Source organism: Adiantum capillus-veneris, chromosome 18, assembly GCF_014529385.1.
Source record: "Adiantum capillus-veneris isolate H3 chromosome 18, ASM1452938v2, whole genome shotgun sequence".
NCBI lineage: Eukaryota > Viridiplantae > Streptophyta > Polypodiopsida > Polypodiales > Pteridaceae > Adiantum > Adiantum capillus-veneris.
The window spans coordinates 66,601,432-66,619,216 of record NC_140948.1 but is presented as its reverse complement, the minus strand read 5'-3'; the positions used below and the strand labels follow the sequence as shown (position 1 = coordinate 66,619,216).

The 17,785-nt window shown below is 45.5% G+C and overlaps 2 protein-coding genes across 2 annotated transcripts in view; both read left to right on the top strand.

Moving 5' to 3' along the window:
- Positions 1-17,785, top strand: part of LOC147435815 (selenoprotein O) — a 63,550-nt gene that overhangs the window by 40,464 nt on the left and 5,301 nt on the right. The gene's annotated exons all lie outside the window — the stretch shown is intronic.
- LOC147435816 (secreted RxLR effector protein 161-like) lies at positions 9,325-10,077 on the top strand. Its single transcript, XM_086488738.1, has 2 exons — positions 9,325-9,427; positions 9,479-10,077. The coding sequence occupies exons 1-2, from the start codon at positions 9,325-9,327 to the stop codon at positions 10,057-10,059; spliced, it is 684 nt and encodes a 227-aa protein (XP_086344864.1). The 3' UTR covers positions 10,060-10,077.

Below are 17,785 nucleotides of genomic sequence, written 5' to 3'. Positions count from 1 at the left end.
ATGCAGGAATTCTTACAAGCTCCGACACAGGGTTTTCAGCCTCCTACACAGGGCATGACCGAGCCGTTGCAGGAAAAGGAGATTTCCAATGCGCAGAGGACTCATGATGCTCGAGGGAAAGCCCATGTGGTTGAGCAACTAGCGGTGTCCAATGATCCAAAGCAACTTGCTTTAGCTGGACAGGAACCGTTTGTGAATGGTCAAGGGAGCAATGAACAGGCTATGCGTCAGACCCTTCCATTACCTAATACTTATCCTGGTTATTTTGGAGGTGGTTCAGTGTTTCAAGCTATGGCTGGACCTTCCACAGGTTATATGCCAGGGAATGTGTTCGGGACAATGCAAACAGGCATGGGTAACCCTATGTACGCGAACATGGGTGTCCAACCTGGTTTTCAGGGTGCCTATGGCCAGTTTCGAGTGTTTGGAACACAATTTGGTATGGCTGGTTTTTCGCAGCCATACGTACAAAATGCAGATATGACAGGGAAAACAGTTGATTCAAGTGCTGGAATGAACACTCATGGAGCACCACTGTTACAGGCACCTGTTTATGATAATGTGGCTCCTTTGAGTCAGCCTAAGGATTACAAGGAAGGTGGGCAGGGAGTGAAGTTTGAAACTTTCAGAGGAACTGAGGACCAATTAAAGGCTTTGACCTTCATACAGCAGTTCGATGCAGCTTATGCTGGAGGAAACGTCACGGAATCTTCAAAGATACGCAAGGCTGCCACTTTTTTGAAAGGGAATGCGCTCCAATGGTGGACCGCATTGTTGAACCAGGGTCAAGTCCCAGCAACGTGGGTCCAATTCAAACAACTTTTTGTGCCTGCATGGTTGACAAACACTTTTGAAGTGGATGTAATGACGGAATGGCACGAGTTGAATGCTAAACAGTGTGCGAATTTGGAAGAGTACAATAAACAGTTTTGGGCCGCACTGTTGCCAGTCACCTCTTACAGGTTTGTGCCATTGTCAGAACAGATTGAGAAGTACTGTTGCGGATTGCCCAAGAAAATCAGGGACTACTTCACAAAGACTACTGTCATGAATATGTTTCAATTGATAGAGAATGCAAGAGTGGCCAACAATCTGTCGAAGGGAGATTCCGATGGATTTAATAGCCACAAGAAAGGGGCCCAGGGCAAATAGTTTTCAGCCAAGGGCAATGTTGCAGCAAAGCATTCTGAGTCTCCTGCAAAGAAGCCCTCCACTCAAGAAGGTGATACGTCCAAGAAGCAGTCTAAATCTTCTTCGGGACGAGGACAAGGACAAAAGAGGCATTTTTCTGGCAAAACTTTTGAAGAACGGAAAGCTCTTAGGGAGGCCAAGAAATGCTACATTTGTGAACAGGAAGGACACTTTGCAAATGAGTGCCCACAGAAGAAGTCACAGGATAAGGATGACAAGTCAGACCATAAAGGGAAGAAGCCAAAGTCGAGTGCAGGACTTGTTCCAGATTTGGTTGGAGATCAGCCAAACACAGATGCCACGGAGCTGTGCAGAGCTTGGGGCAAAGTTAGAGACCAGACAGTGCTGGTTTTCTTTGATCCAGGAGCCCATGCAAATTTCATATCACCAGAATTGGCATCAAAGTTGGGCATTCGTGCAGAGGAGATGGGTATGACAGGCGAAGCAGGTTTGGCATGCCCAGGACATTCAGAGCCTGTTACTCCCATTCTGGGAAAGCTTCGTCTGCACATTCAGAGCTATGTGGATGCGGAAGAATTTCATATTATGCCGCTTGAGGGCTGTGATGTGTTATTGGGTATCCCATGGTGTTACAGGTTGCATGCTATGGTGGATACTTACAACAAAAAGATTACCCTTGTACATAGAGGAAAGACTCATGTCCTTGATGTAAAGCTTAAAGGCGAGTCTGTTCCAGTTGTTTCTGCTTCTGCTATTTCATCTTTAATAAAGAATCATCTTTCTGCGTACTTGATCTTTGCAAAAGAAGTACCTCAAGTTGTATCTAATTTGTCTACCTTAGATAAAGACAGGTCAACTTTTTTGAGTGGTTTCAGTGATTGTTTTTCGGACTCTTTGCCAGGGGAGTTACCTCCTGAGAGACCTGAGGATCATACTATAGATCTTGTGCCAGGTTCTAGTCCACCGAATAGACCACCATACAGGGTTAGTGCAGCCCAACAGAAAGAGATTATGGGTCAGGTCAACGAGCTTTTAGAGAAGGGGCTGATTCAGCCCAATTCATCCCCTTTTTGTTCGCCTGTACTCTTAGTGCAGAAGAAGGATGGTTCATGGCGCATGTGCATTGACTATCGCGCCTTGAATAAGAATACTATCAAGAATAGGTTCCCCATACCGAGGATAGATGACATTCTTGATCGGCTTGAGGGAGCGTCATTGTTTACAAGAATAGACCTAAAGAGCGGGTATCATCAGATACGCATTAGACCAGAAGATGTCCATAAGACTGCGTTCAGGACAACATTTGGTCTCTATGAGTTTCTTGTCATGCCATTTGGTCTCACAAATGCTCCTGCCACATTTAATAGAATGATGGACATAATTTTTAGACCACATAGAAACTTCGTGGGTACCTTCTTTGATGACATGATTGTCTACTCAAAGTGTGAAGAGGAGCATAGGGATCACTTGACTGCAGTTTTCAATGAGTTACGTAAGAACAGGCTACTCATTAATGCGAAGAAGAGTGAATTCTTTTTGCAAGAGATTCACTTCCTTGGGCACATTGTTTCAAAGGATGGGGTACGCATGGATCCCGCTAAAGTGGAAGCAATTAGGTCATGGCTAGACTTGAAGTCCGTACATGACATTCCAAGCTTCCTAGGCTTATGTTCCCATTACAGGAGGTTCATCCGAAATTTTGCTGAGATTGCTTCTCCACTCCATGCACTGCAAGGAAAAGGAGTTACTTTCAAGTGGACAACCAAGGAAATTTTAGCGTTCAAACACTTGAAAGAGAAGCTGACTTCAGATCCGGTAATTATTTTGCCAGATCTTTCTAAACCTTTTGTGGTTCAATGTGATGCGTGTGGCCATAGTCTTGGTGCAGTTCTAATGCAGAATGGCCGAGTAGTCGCATATGATTGAAAGGAACTTGCAAGTCTATGAGAAAGAATTGCTGGCAGTAATTCATGCTCTCACTAGTTGGAAACACTATTTGCTAGGGGCTGATTTTGTTGTCCAAACGGATCATCAAACCTTGCGATATTTTCTTACACAGACGAAGTTGTCTGAGAAGCACATGCGATGGGCAAACATCTTGTCAATGTTCCATTTTCAGATTGTGCATGTGCAAGGGGAAAAGAACGTGGTGGCTGATGCGTTGTCACGAAAACCCCAAATTTCAGCAGTGTCAATTCCGTACCAATGTGAACTAGACGAAATGAAGACCCAATATGCTGAAGATTCAGATTTTGCAAGGATCTATGACCAGCTTGTTGATGGGCAACATCATGAGCACTATATGCTTAAGAATGACTTTCTCATGATGCATGGAAAGTTATGCGTTACTAAACAGTTACGGCCAAAGATTTTGATGGAAAGTCATGCTCCACCTTATGCTGGGCATCGTGGAATTGATGCGATAGTGAAAGGGGTTGAGGCATTCTTCTATTGGCCAGCTTTGCGTCAAGATGTTGACACATTTGTAAGATCATGCTTAGTATGCCAAAAAGTCAAATTTGACAGACAAAAGCAACCGGGATTGTTGCAGCCATTGCCGATCCCTGATAGGCCATGGGAAAGTATAGCAATGGACTTTATCTTTGATCTTCCAAGGACGCAAACAGGAAATGATGGGATTTGAACTATCATTTGTAGGTTCAGTAAGCAGACCCATTTCATTCCTGTTAGGAAGAAGATAAAGCCAGAACACATGGTCAAGATATTCATGAGCAATATCTTTAAATATCATGGGATGCCCCAGTCAATTGTCAGTGACAGGGATCCACGTATGACGAGTCTTTTCTGGAAGGCATTGTTTGAGAACATGGGCACTACGCTCAAGTTCTCTTCTTCGTTTCATCCGCAAACTGATGGACAGTCAGAAGAGGCAATTTCTACTGTCCTGGACCTGCTCAAATGTTATGTGTCAGAGCACAAGGCAACTTGGGAACACCATCTTCCATTGGTTGAATATGCTTACAATAACACTGTGCATACGTCAATAGGTAAGGCACCATTTGAGATAGTGGAAGGAGGGAAGAAAGTCCCGCCCATTTTGCAGACTAAGGACAAGATTTTTGAGGCAGACAAGTACGTGCAAGATATGGATGAAACATACAGGAAGATAAAGATTGCTCTTGAGAAGACTCAGGCTAAGCAAAAGAAAGCTGCTGATCGTCACCGTCGTGAACTTGTATTTTCACTTGGTGATTGGGTACTTTTGCGCTTTGAAAAGGCCAGGTTAAGGAAAAGGAAAGGCAAGGAAAGGCAAGGAACGCTTGTTTCCTAACCTCAGTATGCGATATTATAGTCCTTTTCAGATTTCAGAAAAGATCAGCGATGTAGCTTACAGGTTAAAGCTACCAGAAGGCTGGAAAATACATAATGCTTTTCATGTCAGCCTTCTAAGGCCCTTTGTTGGTGATGTGCCAGAGAATATGCTTGATGAGGAACAACCCGAAGTGGAAGAATCGGATGAAATCCTTGTTCCTGAACAGATATTGGCACATAAAGAAAGAAAGGTTGGAGGAAAAGTTGCAAGACGCTATTTGGTGAAGTTCAAGAACTATCCATCATTAGATGTCAAATGGATGGAAGAGTCTGAATTGCTTGATTCACCTCAGCTATTGCAATTGTATCTTGAAGCCTTTCAAATGGAACCCACAGCGACTTGATGCAACCTTTTTGGAGCAAGGCAAGAGCATGGTTCATGATGCTCAAGAGAGTAGTTAAGCAATTGTATCTACTCTTTCCATACAGAATTTAGCTAGAGAAGTTTGTGCTCAAGAGTACACTAGAAGACTTCTATGCTTGATATATGTGTCGTAGCCAGGTTGGTGGGATTGTTTAATCATCCAACGCTACATTTCCGGAAGCATGTATATCTTGGATTCCCATCATAGAATATATGTGATATCAGGAGATATCTGCATGTATTATTGGCATGCAAGCGAGGTCGCTTGCAGTATTTCAAGGGTGGGGTGTGTCACCAAGAGGTGTATTTTTCCTGTTGCCTTCCGTAAATAAGTATTAGATATATTTATTTTATTTTTACTTGTTTGTCCCAAAACCCTTGAAAAGGTGCAACTGGACATTGCATGGCCAGTGTGAAACGGCTGCAGCCAAATGGGTTTCTCACATCGGGGATCTAGTTCGGTCAGACAGGGACTGCTTGGGCCAGTTTAGCACTGAATTCTGATGAGTATGGAAGCTCGTGTGCGCCAAACTGGAATTTGGGCCACTCGTCAAGTCACTGCAACTTTATAAGTTGAAAGGGGCCAGTAAATTAACCCACATTGTAGATGTTGGTCAAATGGTAGTCTTCAATGATGGTCAAGAGACCGATAGGGACGCCATGGAAGCATCTCCTAAAATTTAGGGAACTGCTATTTTTGACCAGAAAATGTGTTCGTGTCATTAGCTCTGGAATGACAAGGGGAACATTCTATTGCTCTGCTACCAAGTCAACTGACGCACCAGTTGAGATATTTTTAGCAGGGAAAGCCCAAACTCAGAAACTGGGCGACGTGTCAGCCTGTGAGCGATTCTGCCACTCTGGGAGGCAAAAACGAGCTGCATATCAACAAAGGGGGCGCCATTTTCAGCCTCAGGTGGATTGTAGTAGGTACAGAAGCTATGGAATGCTTACCTTGCCCTCTATGCACAGTATGGTGACGGGAGTGATGCCCCGCACGCTACATACTGCTCTCTTTCTCCCCTACGTACAGTATGTTATGCCCCACTAGTGGGCTTCTCATTTGACCTATGTACAGTTCTGAGGGTTTATGCGCGTTTGCCAAGGCAAGAGCCTTCTGAACAGGAACCGGATTAGCTAATTGCTAATCCCCCACAGGTACGCATAGTTCCATCACGAAAGATTGCGAGTTTGGAGAGTTTTCTCGCGTGAAAACTCGTCCAATTCAGAGGGGAACTGTCCCATTGCGTGCGGGAGCCCTTGGGACATGCGTAGGCGTGTTCGCTCCGCTAAAAACGATCCGAAACAGGGAATTACAGCCTGCTGTGTTTTTCTGCAGGTTTAGGGTTTCACACCTAAACTGCAAGGGAACATCGGGGGAGCCTCGTGAGAGCCTTGGGATGCGTGTACAGGCTTTTGGGCTCCCGGCAGTGAAAAACAGAGAATTACAGCCCGCTGAATTTCTGTGACAGCTCACTAGAAAGCTTCCAGATATCGAGGGAATCCGTCCTAGACAGGTGTTTTTGACCTACAGGGGTTTTTGCGTCGTTATGCTATCGAAATCCGGTCGAAAACCTGCGTTTCCAGCCCTCGCCAGGTTTGGACAGCTTTGTGAAAGCTTGTGCTAAGTGGTCGGATCGTCTACCTTAATTTGAATAAAGAAATACCGAAAGGGGCGCCAGTCTTTGGGGCCTACAGGGTGTCGGTCTCGTGTGCGCAGTGACATTCTAGTCGCTGGACGCAACTGTGTTCTCTTCCCTTCTCAGTGCTTTGTGTAAAGTTAACAGGTAATTGAAATAGTACCGCCCTCTACGTTGTACGGGCTGGTTATAGCAGGTCAGAGAAAAGGAACAATGTAGCTAACAGGGGCAAGAGTAGAAGTAAGAGCAAGGGAAAATCTCAAGATATAACTTGCTATCAATGTGGCGCAACGGGCATAAAAAGCCTGATTGCAGATTTTACAAGCAAGAGCTTGAGAGGAAGAAGTAGCAGCAGGGTAAGAAGAAGAAGGATGCAAAAGATGCTAAAGGTGATGATGTCACCTCCTCTTCTTCCAAGGATGTTGGCAAGGCCAATGTGGCCTCTAGCGTGGTCATAGAGGAAATTGTTGATGTGGACGAAGCACTTGTCGTAGCTTCGAGTGTCTTTGATGATGTTGTGGCTATGGCAAGTGATATGTATATCACGAAGCCAGATCTTATTGACGTTTTGCTTTCAACACATGATGGGCTGTCCCAGTCTTGGATAGTAGACAGTGGTGCCTTATTTCATGTACCTCCTTCTTTGGAGTCTTTTGCCACATACACTGCAGGTAACCTGGGTAAGTTTACTTGGGTAATAACTATGCATGTGACATTGAGGGTGCTGGCACCATTCACTTGGCTTTGGAAAATGGCCAAGAACTTGTTTTGCATGATGTTAGGTATGTGCCTGGCATTAAGAAGAGTCTGCTATCAGTTGGGCAACTGGATGTAAAGGGCTACTTCACTACTTTTGGTGGTGGCTCTTGGAAAATACAAAAGGGCTCTATGTTGATTGTGAAGGGCAGCAAAAGGGGAACTTTATACTATTTGCATTGCAAGGCCTTACCTGGCAAGTTTGTTGCTATGGTTGAAGTTCATTGTCCAATGGAACTTTGGCATAAGAGACTTGGTCATATGAGTGAGAAAGGACTGCAGGTTCTCTCCTCTCTTGGGAGATTTGATGTAAAAGGTCCTTGCCTTGAATTTTGTAAAGATTGTATCTATGGTAAACAAGTGAAGTTCTCTTATTCGTCTGGTGTCTCTAAAAAGTTGCATGCTCTTGATTTAGTACATTCAGATGTTTGCACTATGCCTGTGAGCTCACATGGTGGTGCACGCTATTTTGTATCTTTCATTGATGATTTCAGTAGAAAGACTTGGGTGTATGTACTTAAAAACAAGAGTGATGTTTTTGACGCTTTTAAAAGATTTCATGCTTTTGTTACCACACAAAAGGGTCTCAAGTTAAAGGCCATAAGAACAGATAATGGGGGAGAGTATGTATCACGTGAATTTAATGTTCTTTGTGAGATGCATGGTATTAAAAGGGAGTTAACAGCCCCTTAGAATCCATTATCTAATGGTGTGGCTGAGAGATATAATCGCACAATTTGTGAGAGGATACGTTGCATGTTGTCCACAGCTAATATTCCGCAAGAATTTTGGGGAGAGGCTTTGAGAATTGCAATTCATGTATGCAACCGTTCTCCAAATCGTGCTTTGGACAATGGCATCCCCGAAGAGGTTTGGTCTGGCAAACCTGCTTCATATGACCATTTGCGTGTTTTTGGTTGCGAGGCATTTGTGCATGTGCTTGTAGATCAGAGGACTAAGCTAGACATGAAATCCATTAGAGGCATCTTCATGGGTTATGGAGATGAGGGTGAGATGGGTTATAGAGTATGGTTACCTGATTACAGGAAGGTTGTACGCAGCCGAGATGTAGTATTTAATGAGGCTAAATTGCTCCAAAATGCTACACATGTAGACCATGATAAAAAGAGGGTCAAATTTCATAATGACCAGCCAGCCATAAAGCCTTTCTTGGTTGAAAATATGGTGCCTATTGATGTTGAAAATGAGCATCAACCATTTGTGCAACAGTCAGAAGAGAATGGACAGCAAATAGATGCACAAAATGGGGTAGAACACAATGACCAGCAGGCTGAAAATGATTTACGGTAGGGTATAAATGCTGAAAATCAGCCGCTACATGATAACGGAATCATTCCTGAGGACGTAGACCCTTTACTGGCAAATGTAGATCATTGGGTGAGGAGATCTACACATCAGAGACGTCAACCAGAGAGGTTTCAACCATCTTTGGATTGTGTTTTGTTGACTTATGAGGGAGAGCCTCTTACATACAAAGAGGCTCAGTCTTGTGATGACAAAAGTAAGTGGGAGCTTGCTATGAAATCTGAAATGCAATCACTGTATGCAAATAAGACATGGGAGCTTGTGCATTTGCCCAAAGGTAGGAAAGCTATTCCTAACAAGTGGGTTTATAAGATCAAATGTGTTGATGACAAACCCAAATACAAAGCGCGTTTAGTTGCTAAGGGTTATGCACAGAAGGAAGGCATTGACTTCCAGGAAATCTTCTCACCTGTAGTGAAGATGTCTACTCTCCGTGTGTTGTTTGCTCTATGTGCTATCTTGGATTTGGAGCTTGATCAAATGGATGTGATCACTGCTTTCTTACATGGTGACTTGGATGAGGAGCTGTATATGCTGCAGCCTGAGGGCTTTGTCATTCCAGGGAAAGAGCATTTGGTATGCAAACTAAAACGCAGCTTGTATGGGCTGAAACAAGCTCCTAGACAGTGGTACAAAAAGTTTGGTACTTTTATGCTCAATCATGGTTTCAAACGCAGTCAAGCAGATCACTGTTTTTACACTAAAAAGACTTATGATGGTAGTCTTATTGTGCTAGTCCTATATGTGGATGACATGTTGATTGCTGGCAAGCATAAGGAGACTTTGAATGCTTTGAAAAAGGAGCTGAATTCAGCTTTCTCGATGAAAGATTTGGATGCAGCTGAACATATTTTGGGTATGCGTATTAGGAGGGATAGAAAGAAGCGTCTTTTATTCCTTTCTCAAGACAAGTACATCAAGAAAGTACTTGAGAGATTTAATATGGCTGATGCTAAGCCTCTTGGTGTGCCCTTATCTCCGCACACAAAGCTTAGCAAGCTTGATTGCCCAAAAGATGATATAGCTGCTCATGCTATGAAAGGCATTCCTTATGCTTCAGCTTGTGGTTCATTGATGTATGCCATGGTTGCTACACGACCAGACATTGCTTATGCAGTGGGAGTTGTTAGCAGGTTCATGTCTAATCTTGGCAAACCACATTGGGAGGCAGTGAAGAGCATATTCAGGTACTTAAAAGGTACACTGGACACATGTATATGTTATGGCAAGGGTACACTATCATTGCGGGGATTCTGTGATTCGGACATGGCAGGTGATCTTGACACTAGAAAGTCTATGAGTGGGTATGTATTCACACTTGCTGGAGGTGCTATTTCATGGTGTTCAAGGTTACAAAAGATTGTGGCACTGAGCACTACAGAGGCTGAATATATTTCAGCCACAGAGGCTTCTAAGGAAGCTATTTGGCTTGGCAGGGTTGGTCAGAGACTTTGGTCTTTCTGCATATGCTCTAGTGCTTGGTTGTGATAGTCAGAGTGCTGTATGTCTGGCTAAGAAAGCCATGTTCCATGCTCGTACCAAACACATTGATGTGCGGTACCATTTTATACGACAGGTATTGGATGATGGCCTTGTCACACTGACAAAGGTCAAGACACAGGATACCCCTGCAGATGTTCTCACTAAGTGTCTTGCTAAGACACAACATCAACATTGCTTACACTTAGTGGGAGTTACTTAAAGGTACCACATCGGGTCTTTAAGTGGGAGGTTGTTGGGTCTAAAGGCCCTCTTATAGCCTCTCTTACTCATTTATTCATTCTTTTATACTTGGGTGTGTTCACACCCAAATGCCATTTAAATGGTCATAAGTTTGTACCCTTACATAATAATAAAACATAGGGCTTTTAGTTGTGTGTCCTAGAAACACACTAAGAAGTCGTACGATCTCCTCTCTCCCTCTCTCTGCAAAACAACTCTCACGCTCACTCTCTCTCTCTGCTCGTGGGCTCTTCTACACCCATCGCTAGCCCCTCTCTCACTTCAGAGGACTGCTTCCAAGGGAGGAGCCTTGGAAGGAGTTGTTGCTTCAGGGGCTTAGAGCTCGAGTGCCTCAACTAGGAGGCCTTTGGAGCCCTTCCATCAGGTGGATCTTTACAGAGATGCGTAGAGTTGGTCTGAGCAGGAGACTGGAGGATCGATTTGCTGTGAGCCTGCTTCGCTCTTGGGAGCAGCTGCGGAGTCGCCTGGAGCAACACCAACCCATCATGGAGGAGCGCTTGAGACAGCCCCTTGTTTGGAACCCCATGGTTAGCACTCAGAGTGGCCACTTGGTCGGTAGTAGGCCTCATGTTTCTTGGGGTCCCATGGTAGAGGGCCTAGCCCGCACTCTTAATTGACTGGCTTTAGTTTCCAGGTTTGCAAGAGGGGGTACAAAGCATCCAGCTACAGGGCATTAGAGGGGTGCAGAGCATGTGCCAGGACATTACAAAGGCTTTACTAACTGAGTGGCTCACTCCTCTAGAGACAGCAACTCCCAGATACATGGGGGCCTTCACGGGACTGGAGGTCCTCATTGCAACTCGTGCTTGCTTAGAGTCCGTACCCTCCATGTTCTTCGAGATCTAGGGCGAGGGTCGACTACACAGAGTCTCAGTAGAGGCTCCACAGGTTGCAGAGTGCTGTTTTCAGAGGATACGAGTGGTGGGCATCTATGGGAGGACTTGTGTCACAGATCACAACCCAACAGACCTTGAGACAGCCCATTGGAGGCTTTGGGCTAAAAGTTAGCATGCTAAGAGGTGGTTCACACGCGGCAAATTACCTACATGTTGAAATGGTGTCTTGTTCAAGATAGGGTATGCAACTGTGACCGGCCTCGACATGCACGTCCTGCTAGAGGGTCACAAAGTGCCACGCTAGGTCCTAAGCTAAGACTCATGCTAGACTATAGCAGAAGCATGCCCCCGTAGCGCAAGTGAAGTGCGCACGTGACGTCCCCTTGTTAAAGGTGAGGCACGACTTCCAAACTTCTATCTTTGGATTCTTTTCTGTACCTCTGATGCTTGCTGCTTCTGTTGCATGTGGATGCATAAACCGATGAAAACTCCTCCAAACGGGTGGATACTGCGGATGTAGATTGGCTATGATGTAAACACAGACCACACGAGTTACTAGGTAGGCCTACTACTGTCGCAGAATACCAGCCTTGGTGGTGACTTTGCCTTAAGCACGTACTACCACTCGAATAGTCCTGTCCTGAAAACATTGCAGGTGAAGCTCTAAGGTAAAGGGTGATCGGAGGTAATTCCAAGGGTTTTTTGTCCACAGAAGTGGATGCACGCTACATGCGAATGCGAATGCACAACAGGTTTAGGGATGTCTCCAATTCCTTCCATATCCGCATACAAGGCAAGCATATCTTCGTACTCAAGATCTGGGTTGTCGTGTATCCGATATCGATCTTCCTTTAACGCCGTGGCAATGAAGATGGGAGCTATTAAGTCCATGATCAAGACTCGAAGATTTTGTCAAGGGGGGGAAAAAAAACTGGGAGAGGTTCTTGGGTTCTTGAGTTCTTGAGGTTCTTGGTTCTTCTGGGGTTCTGCTTTAGGTTCTTCCCTTGAGTTCGCGGAGCCGAAGCACAAACAGACCTCTGATACCAATGTCAGGTGCAACGGAAGTGTTTAAGGGTTTAGCTCGGATCTGGTACTCCGCACAAACACAAGGGACACTTTATTTCACTTGAAAGAACTGAACTGGACTGAAAGAAAGAGAGACACGAGAGAAAGAAACCCAACATGGAAACTGAAGAAACCAATGGAGATTTAGGCAAATTTTCGGAGAGGGATTTTGTCAAAGCGGAGTACAAACGTCAACTGGAGGTTAGCACGTGCATGAAAAGATTAATTACTTGAGAGACGCAAAATATGTGAATCATCTGAAGAATTACCCGAATGATGAGATTCACTCGAGATGGCGAGAGGCCCTTGATTCTCCTCTCAAGACGGTAAGGAAGCTCGAAGAAAAGCCAAGTGCAGAAGAGCGGAAATTGTACTCACAGAAAGAGTTCAACAAAGCTCTTGAAAAGAAGATGAACCGGTTAAGAAAAGGCTTAAAGCACTCTCGGAAGAAGAGGAAATCAATGGATTTCCCTGGTTATTTGGGCCGGAACTTCGAAAGTCAACTTTTAAGGTAAGCAGATTTAAGAAGCGTGTTCGTTTCAAAGGTGACCCAGATCTTTCTTCGTCTTCAGAGAGTTTCGAAATTTCGTCGTCCTCTAGTTCTAGAGAGGATGAGAAAAGACAGAAGAAGCGAAGAAAAAGCGAGAAAAGTAGATTCTTGAAAAAATCGATAAGGCATGGGAGGCCAACTAGCAATTCAGAGGAGGAGAGCTCGTGAACGATTGAAGAAGACCAAGGAGTTTAAGGATGGGGATGAAGCAGTGAGGTTAGACACGTTTTCAGGCTATCAGGAACCCATCGAGCCCTTGAGTTTATACAGCAGCTTGACGTCACCTTCTTGGGAGGTCGTTCTCGGAACACTTCAAGGTGCGAAGGGCGGCCTCTTACTCGAAAGGAAATGCACAGACATGGTGGTCTACTCTGTTGTTACGCAGAGAAGCCATAGTTACATGGAATTACGGGTTGGGGTTGGGGTCGGGGACAGGGACGGGACGGAAAAAGTTAGGGAATGGGGACGGGGACGAGGGTCGCATCGGCAAAAAAAAAAAGTTTTTTTTGGCATTTTTTGACCTGCACATGCCACACACATAGAGCATCACTTTGACCACAAATTTACACTAAATAGACCAAAGAGCATGAGTCATATAGACGCGAATGTGCTAATAAAACATCAGTGGATATAAAATGGAAAGTGCATGCCACAAGGGCTAAAAAAGGACAAGCCTCAAGGATAACAAAAAGTACAAAGGGCTACGTAGAGGAGTAGACTCTAGACTCTAGAGCGATCAATGATCATCAAACTCCGGAAGTGCTTGCCTGCTGAATCTCCACATCATCGTTGTAGTTGAGGTCGTCAGCTTCATATGAGGCCTCGCCAGGCTCGCAGTTCTCCTCTAGCTCCTCCAAAAGTGTCTCGGCCATAGATGGATTCTCTTGTGCTATCTCCCACTTGATGAAGGAATCTGCCTTGTGTGTGACGCTCTTGAAAAGCATGCGCAAGTTAGCGCTCACAAACACCAAATCATTGGCCCTCTTAGAGGCAATGTGGTTGTACACACTCCAAAGTTGCTCCAAGCAACTAGTGGTACATGCTTGGCTAAGGACCGGAACAGCCAAGCGCTGCAAATGTGGGCCATCTCCTTCATAGTCCTCCCACCACAAAACCGAGCCAATCTTGCTGCGCTCAACCTGTGCATGGACACATCCATAGGAGCCCTTCTTTTGCCTGTGGTTGAGTAGCTCATCTCTAACCTTGCGCCTAATGTCACTGCTAGGCTCAAGGCGCTCCAATGCAAGCCGCCATCCTTTGCTCACCTCCTTGTCGGTCTCTTTGACGCCTTCCCTGAAACTCGGGGTCAAGCACATAAGCTGCCGCATGAAGTGAAGAGTAGTATCCATTCCACTTGGACTCACACAAGCCATGAATCTGCGCATACTGAATAGGGTCAGGCACAAGCTTCTCAAGTGTCTCTACCATCTGGTCCATGGCTTCATACACTTTGCCGATGCATGGCTGCAAGCTATCCACAACTTGAAGTAGGTGTAGAATAGGCTTGACCATGGCGTCGAGAGTCTTCACCTCCTCCCACCAAGCGGCGTCTTCTACCCATTCTCGGCATTTCAACCTTGTTGCTGATGTAGACTCTGGCATGGCATGGAACTCATCACTGAGAAAGAGGCCCCTTAAGCCTCCGCCACATGTAGACAAGCGGCCTAGCATAAGCCAATTGGATGCAAATCTTGTCTCTGAATATTTGAGCAAGGACAAGTGGCTCCTCTTTGAGAACTCGTGGCGCACTTTTTGATGGTTGAGCACAAAGGACACAATTTGATTGGCATTAGTAATGGTGGGTGAAATCCAAGGACAAGCTCCCTATGTCCTTGAGGAGGTTGTTGAGGCAATGCACCATGAAAAATGTGACATGGATAGTGGGAACATGCCCTGGTTGCCCTATTTGACGCTCTCCATCTGCAACCATACAAAGGACATTCTCTGGGCTGATGATCTCTATGGTGCTTGTCTACTCCGCAGCAAGCATCTCCGCGGCCTTGGCACTGTCGGATGCATCATGTGACTCCACAAAGTACACCTCCCCCCGAGAATAGGCCACCACTCCGTGGATGGACCGCTTGCGGGTGTCTCTCCATCCATCTACAAGGCTCTAGAGACACACCGTTGGTCTCCCACAAATCCTTTGTTGCTTGGGCCGCTTGCTCCATGACAAGCTTCTCTTTGTCAAGGAGGATGGTGCGAAGCCTCTCCGATGAAGGTGGCACATAAGAGGGACCATATTCCCCTATTTTTGGAATCATGGTTCGAAAACCTATCCACACCAAAAAGAGCATGTTGTGTTAGTATGGAGAGTCGGGACCCCATAGTGAAATACAAAATGGGAGATTGCAATATGCATATGCCATAAGTCACAATGGAAACTCACTGCGAAGCATCGAAGGCAATGTGGTCGTGGAAGAAGAATCAGGCAACCGACCTATCCACCTCTTCCTTCAATTTAGGATTCCAATTTTCGTTGAGGGTGCTTTGACGATGTGCAATGGAAGCCCCATATGTGGACGCATTTGTCTTGAACGCTCGAGAGCTGGAGCCAAGGTTGGCTTGCCTTTGCTCTCGCAGTGTCACCGTGGCGAAGGGATCAACGGAAACAAAGCAGCCTTTCTTGGCAACTTCCACGGCCTCATACACCATGAGCTTCTTAAGAAGCTCCAACCTCTTCTCGGGGACAATGCGTGGACAAAACTTCACTCATGGCCGGGTTCATTAAGAAGATGGGCTCGCACTTTGTTTGCACCACCCGTTCTCTTGTACGAGCATAGCTTTGCATGTTCATGGTCTTGCACCGCCACCTTGACCACTCATAGTAGAGTCGACTTCATCCCACCAAGACCATGTTTGCACGGCGGGCCTCCTTCGAGAAGAGTTGGCTTGATAAGTGGAGTTAGCTTGAGATGACATGATGGTGAGAGTCACGAGTGTAGGTGGAGAGAGAGTAGAGGAGAGCTTGAAAGTTGAGAGGGTAGAGGAGGGAGAGAGTGGGTAGAGTGGAGACTCAAGTCTCAAGGGTAGAGGTCCAAGCCTCGACGAGAGGGTAGACCGGAGAGATGAAGCATCGAAGAGAGGAGAGGCTTGAGCAATGAGAACTTGAGGACCGTTGAGGTGGAGAGCTTGAGACATGTCAAAGTGACCCAAAGGGTGGCTTTTATAGCTACCGGGTTGCTTCAAACTTTCAAACATCCAAAAAAAGAGCCGTTGGGCTACCAACTGGCCGTTTGAAACGGTCCTATAAAAAAAAAAAAGGGACTGTTGACCGGTGGGTCGTCCCTGGCCGTTCCGGTCCGTCCTCATCCGCCCTTGGGACGTCTGCATGCACTCTTGCCTGGAATCTCCCCTGCCGTCCGTTCCTTGCCGTCCCAGCATGTCCTAATCCCGGTTTCGGCCGTCCCCCGTCCCTAGGCCCCATCCCCTCTGTCCCCTATGACTATGAGAGAAGCACCTAAGGAGTGGTTAAAATTCAAGAGAATTTTCCCTTCTGCCTCGATAACAGAAGAATATGAAGAAGATGTTATCACGGCTTGGCATCATCTGCGAATGACTAAAAAAGACACGTTGGATGACTACTACCAGCGGTTTTGGGATACCTATCTGCCAGTGTTCTCCTTTCGGAGGATCACTTTGAGAGACCAGATTTAGCAGTTTTGCTGTGGTTTGCCAAAAGAGATTCGACGGTATTGTTTGCAGCATAAGTCTGACTCTATTCAGAGACTTATGGGGAGCACACACGCGCACACAGTCTCATTTGCGTAGAAGCTGATGACGTGGCAGCAATACGGATTTTCGGATTTCGTGCTGGCATGATGATGTGGCACACCGTACGGACAGTCTTGGATTTTGCGCTGATAGGCTGTACGGATTTTCGAAAATTGCGTTGAGAGCTTTTGGGCACCAGCTTTTGGACCAATTGCTTGAAGCTTTTCATGTGATTGCTCGTCATGGCCAAGGGCCTAAGGGCCTTAAATATGAGCCAAGGGCTCATTCTTTGGCATGCTTCCTGGAGAAGGTGCAGAGTCTGGAGTATCGACATTGTATTGAGTTCAAGCTATATAAAGAAATATTGAAAGGGGCGCTAACCTTTGGGTCTAGTGCTCTCTTGGGGTGGAACTCCGCCACTCTTTGTCTCATGTCGGGCACGCTCTTGTCTTCATCGCTCTGTCTTACAGGGCATAAGCCATAAAGATTACTTGCAAGAGCAAGATCAAGGATTTCTCAAGGTGTTGTTTCTCTCACAAGCAGTGCCATGCAGTGGTAAATGTCTATAGCTACCAAGCCATGCACTCCAAGGACTTGGCAAGCTTTCAAGATTTTTTAAACCCGAAGTTATATGTCTTTAGATATCTTTCTTCGGAGTGCAGCTTTTGGCTGAGTGGGGTATCCTGAAATGCTTGCCACATGGAAATCCTAGCAGATTACAACTCGAATTTTTTTTGACATCAGCAGATGTCTCTTCTCAAGTTGATAACCTTTGAGGTCCGTACGATTGATATATCTTGGGGTTTCCATCACCGCAGAGGAATACTGTCTGTCGAGGCTTGTTCCAATTGTTCAAGAGCTTATGAACCATGTTGTTGTCGGCTACAACCTTATGGAAGAAATCTAACCTTAATCTTGGTGCAGGTTTCAGGATGGAAAGCCAGTCGTCTTTTCGAGCTCAACTGATGTCGAGATTGCCTTTAAGTTTGAGTTCTGCTTGAGAATTTGTTTGATGATCCCGTTTGGAATTTGTTTGAAATGGATGGTATCTGTTTTAAACCTGTCTTGGTGCCGATTTGAACTGTTTTACTCTGGTTTGAATACTGGTTTCAATGATTGGTGATTTTACTCTTGGGTGGAGTACTGAGAAATGATGTTTGAGAATGCTTGTTCATACTCATGGCCCGGACCCTTGTGGTTATTTACGGGGGAAGTATTGAATGTTTGGAAAGTGCTGTTTTTACTTATGGGCCGGACCCTTGTGGTTATTTACGGGGGGAGTGTTAACAAGTCTGAGCAGGGGTTA

Excerpts from the sequence above, each read along its gene's own strand:
- LOC147435816 (XM_086488738.1), top strand. The coding sequence starts at position 9,325 with ATGTTGATTGCTGGCAAGCATAAGGAGACTTTGAATGCTTTGAAAAAG. Across the intron at positions 9,428-9,478 it reads TGCAGCTGAACATATTTTGG|ACAAGTACATCAAGAAAGTA; the intron begins GTATGCGTATTA and ends TCCTTTCTCAAG.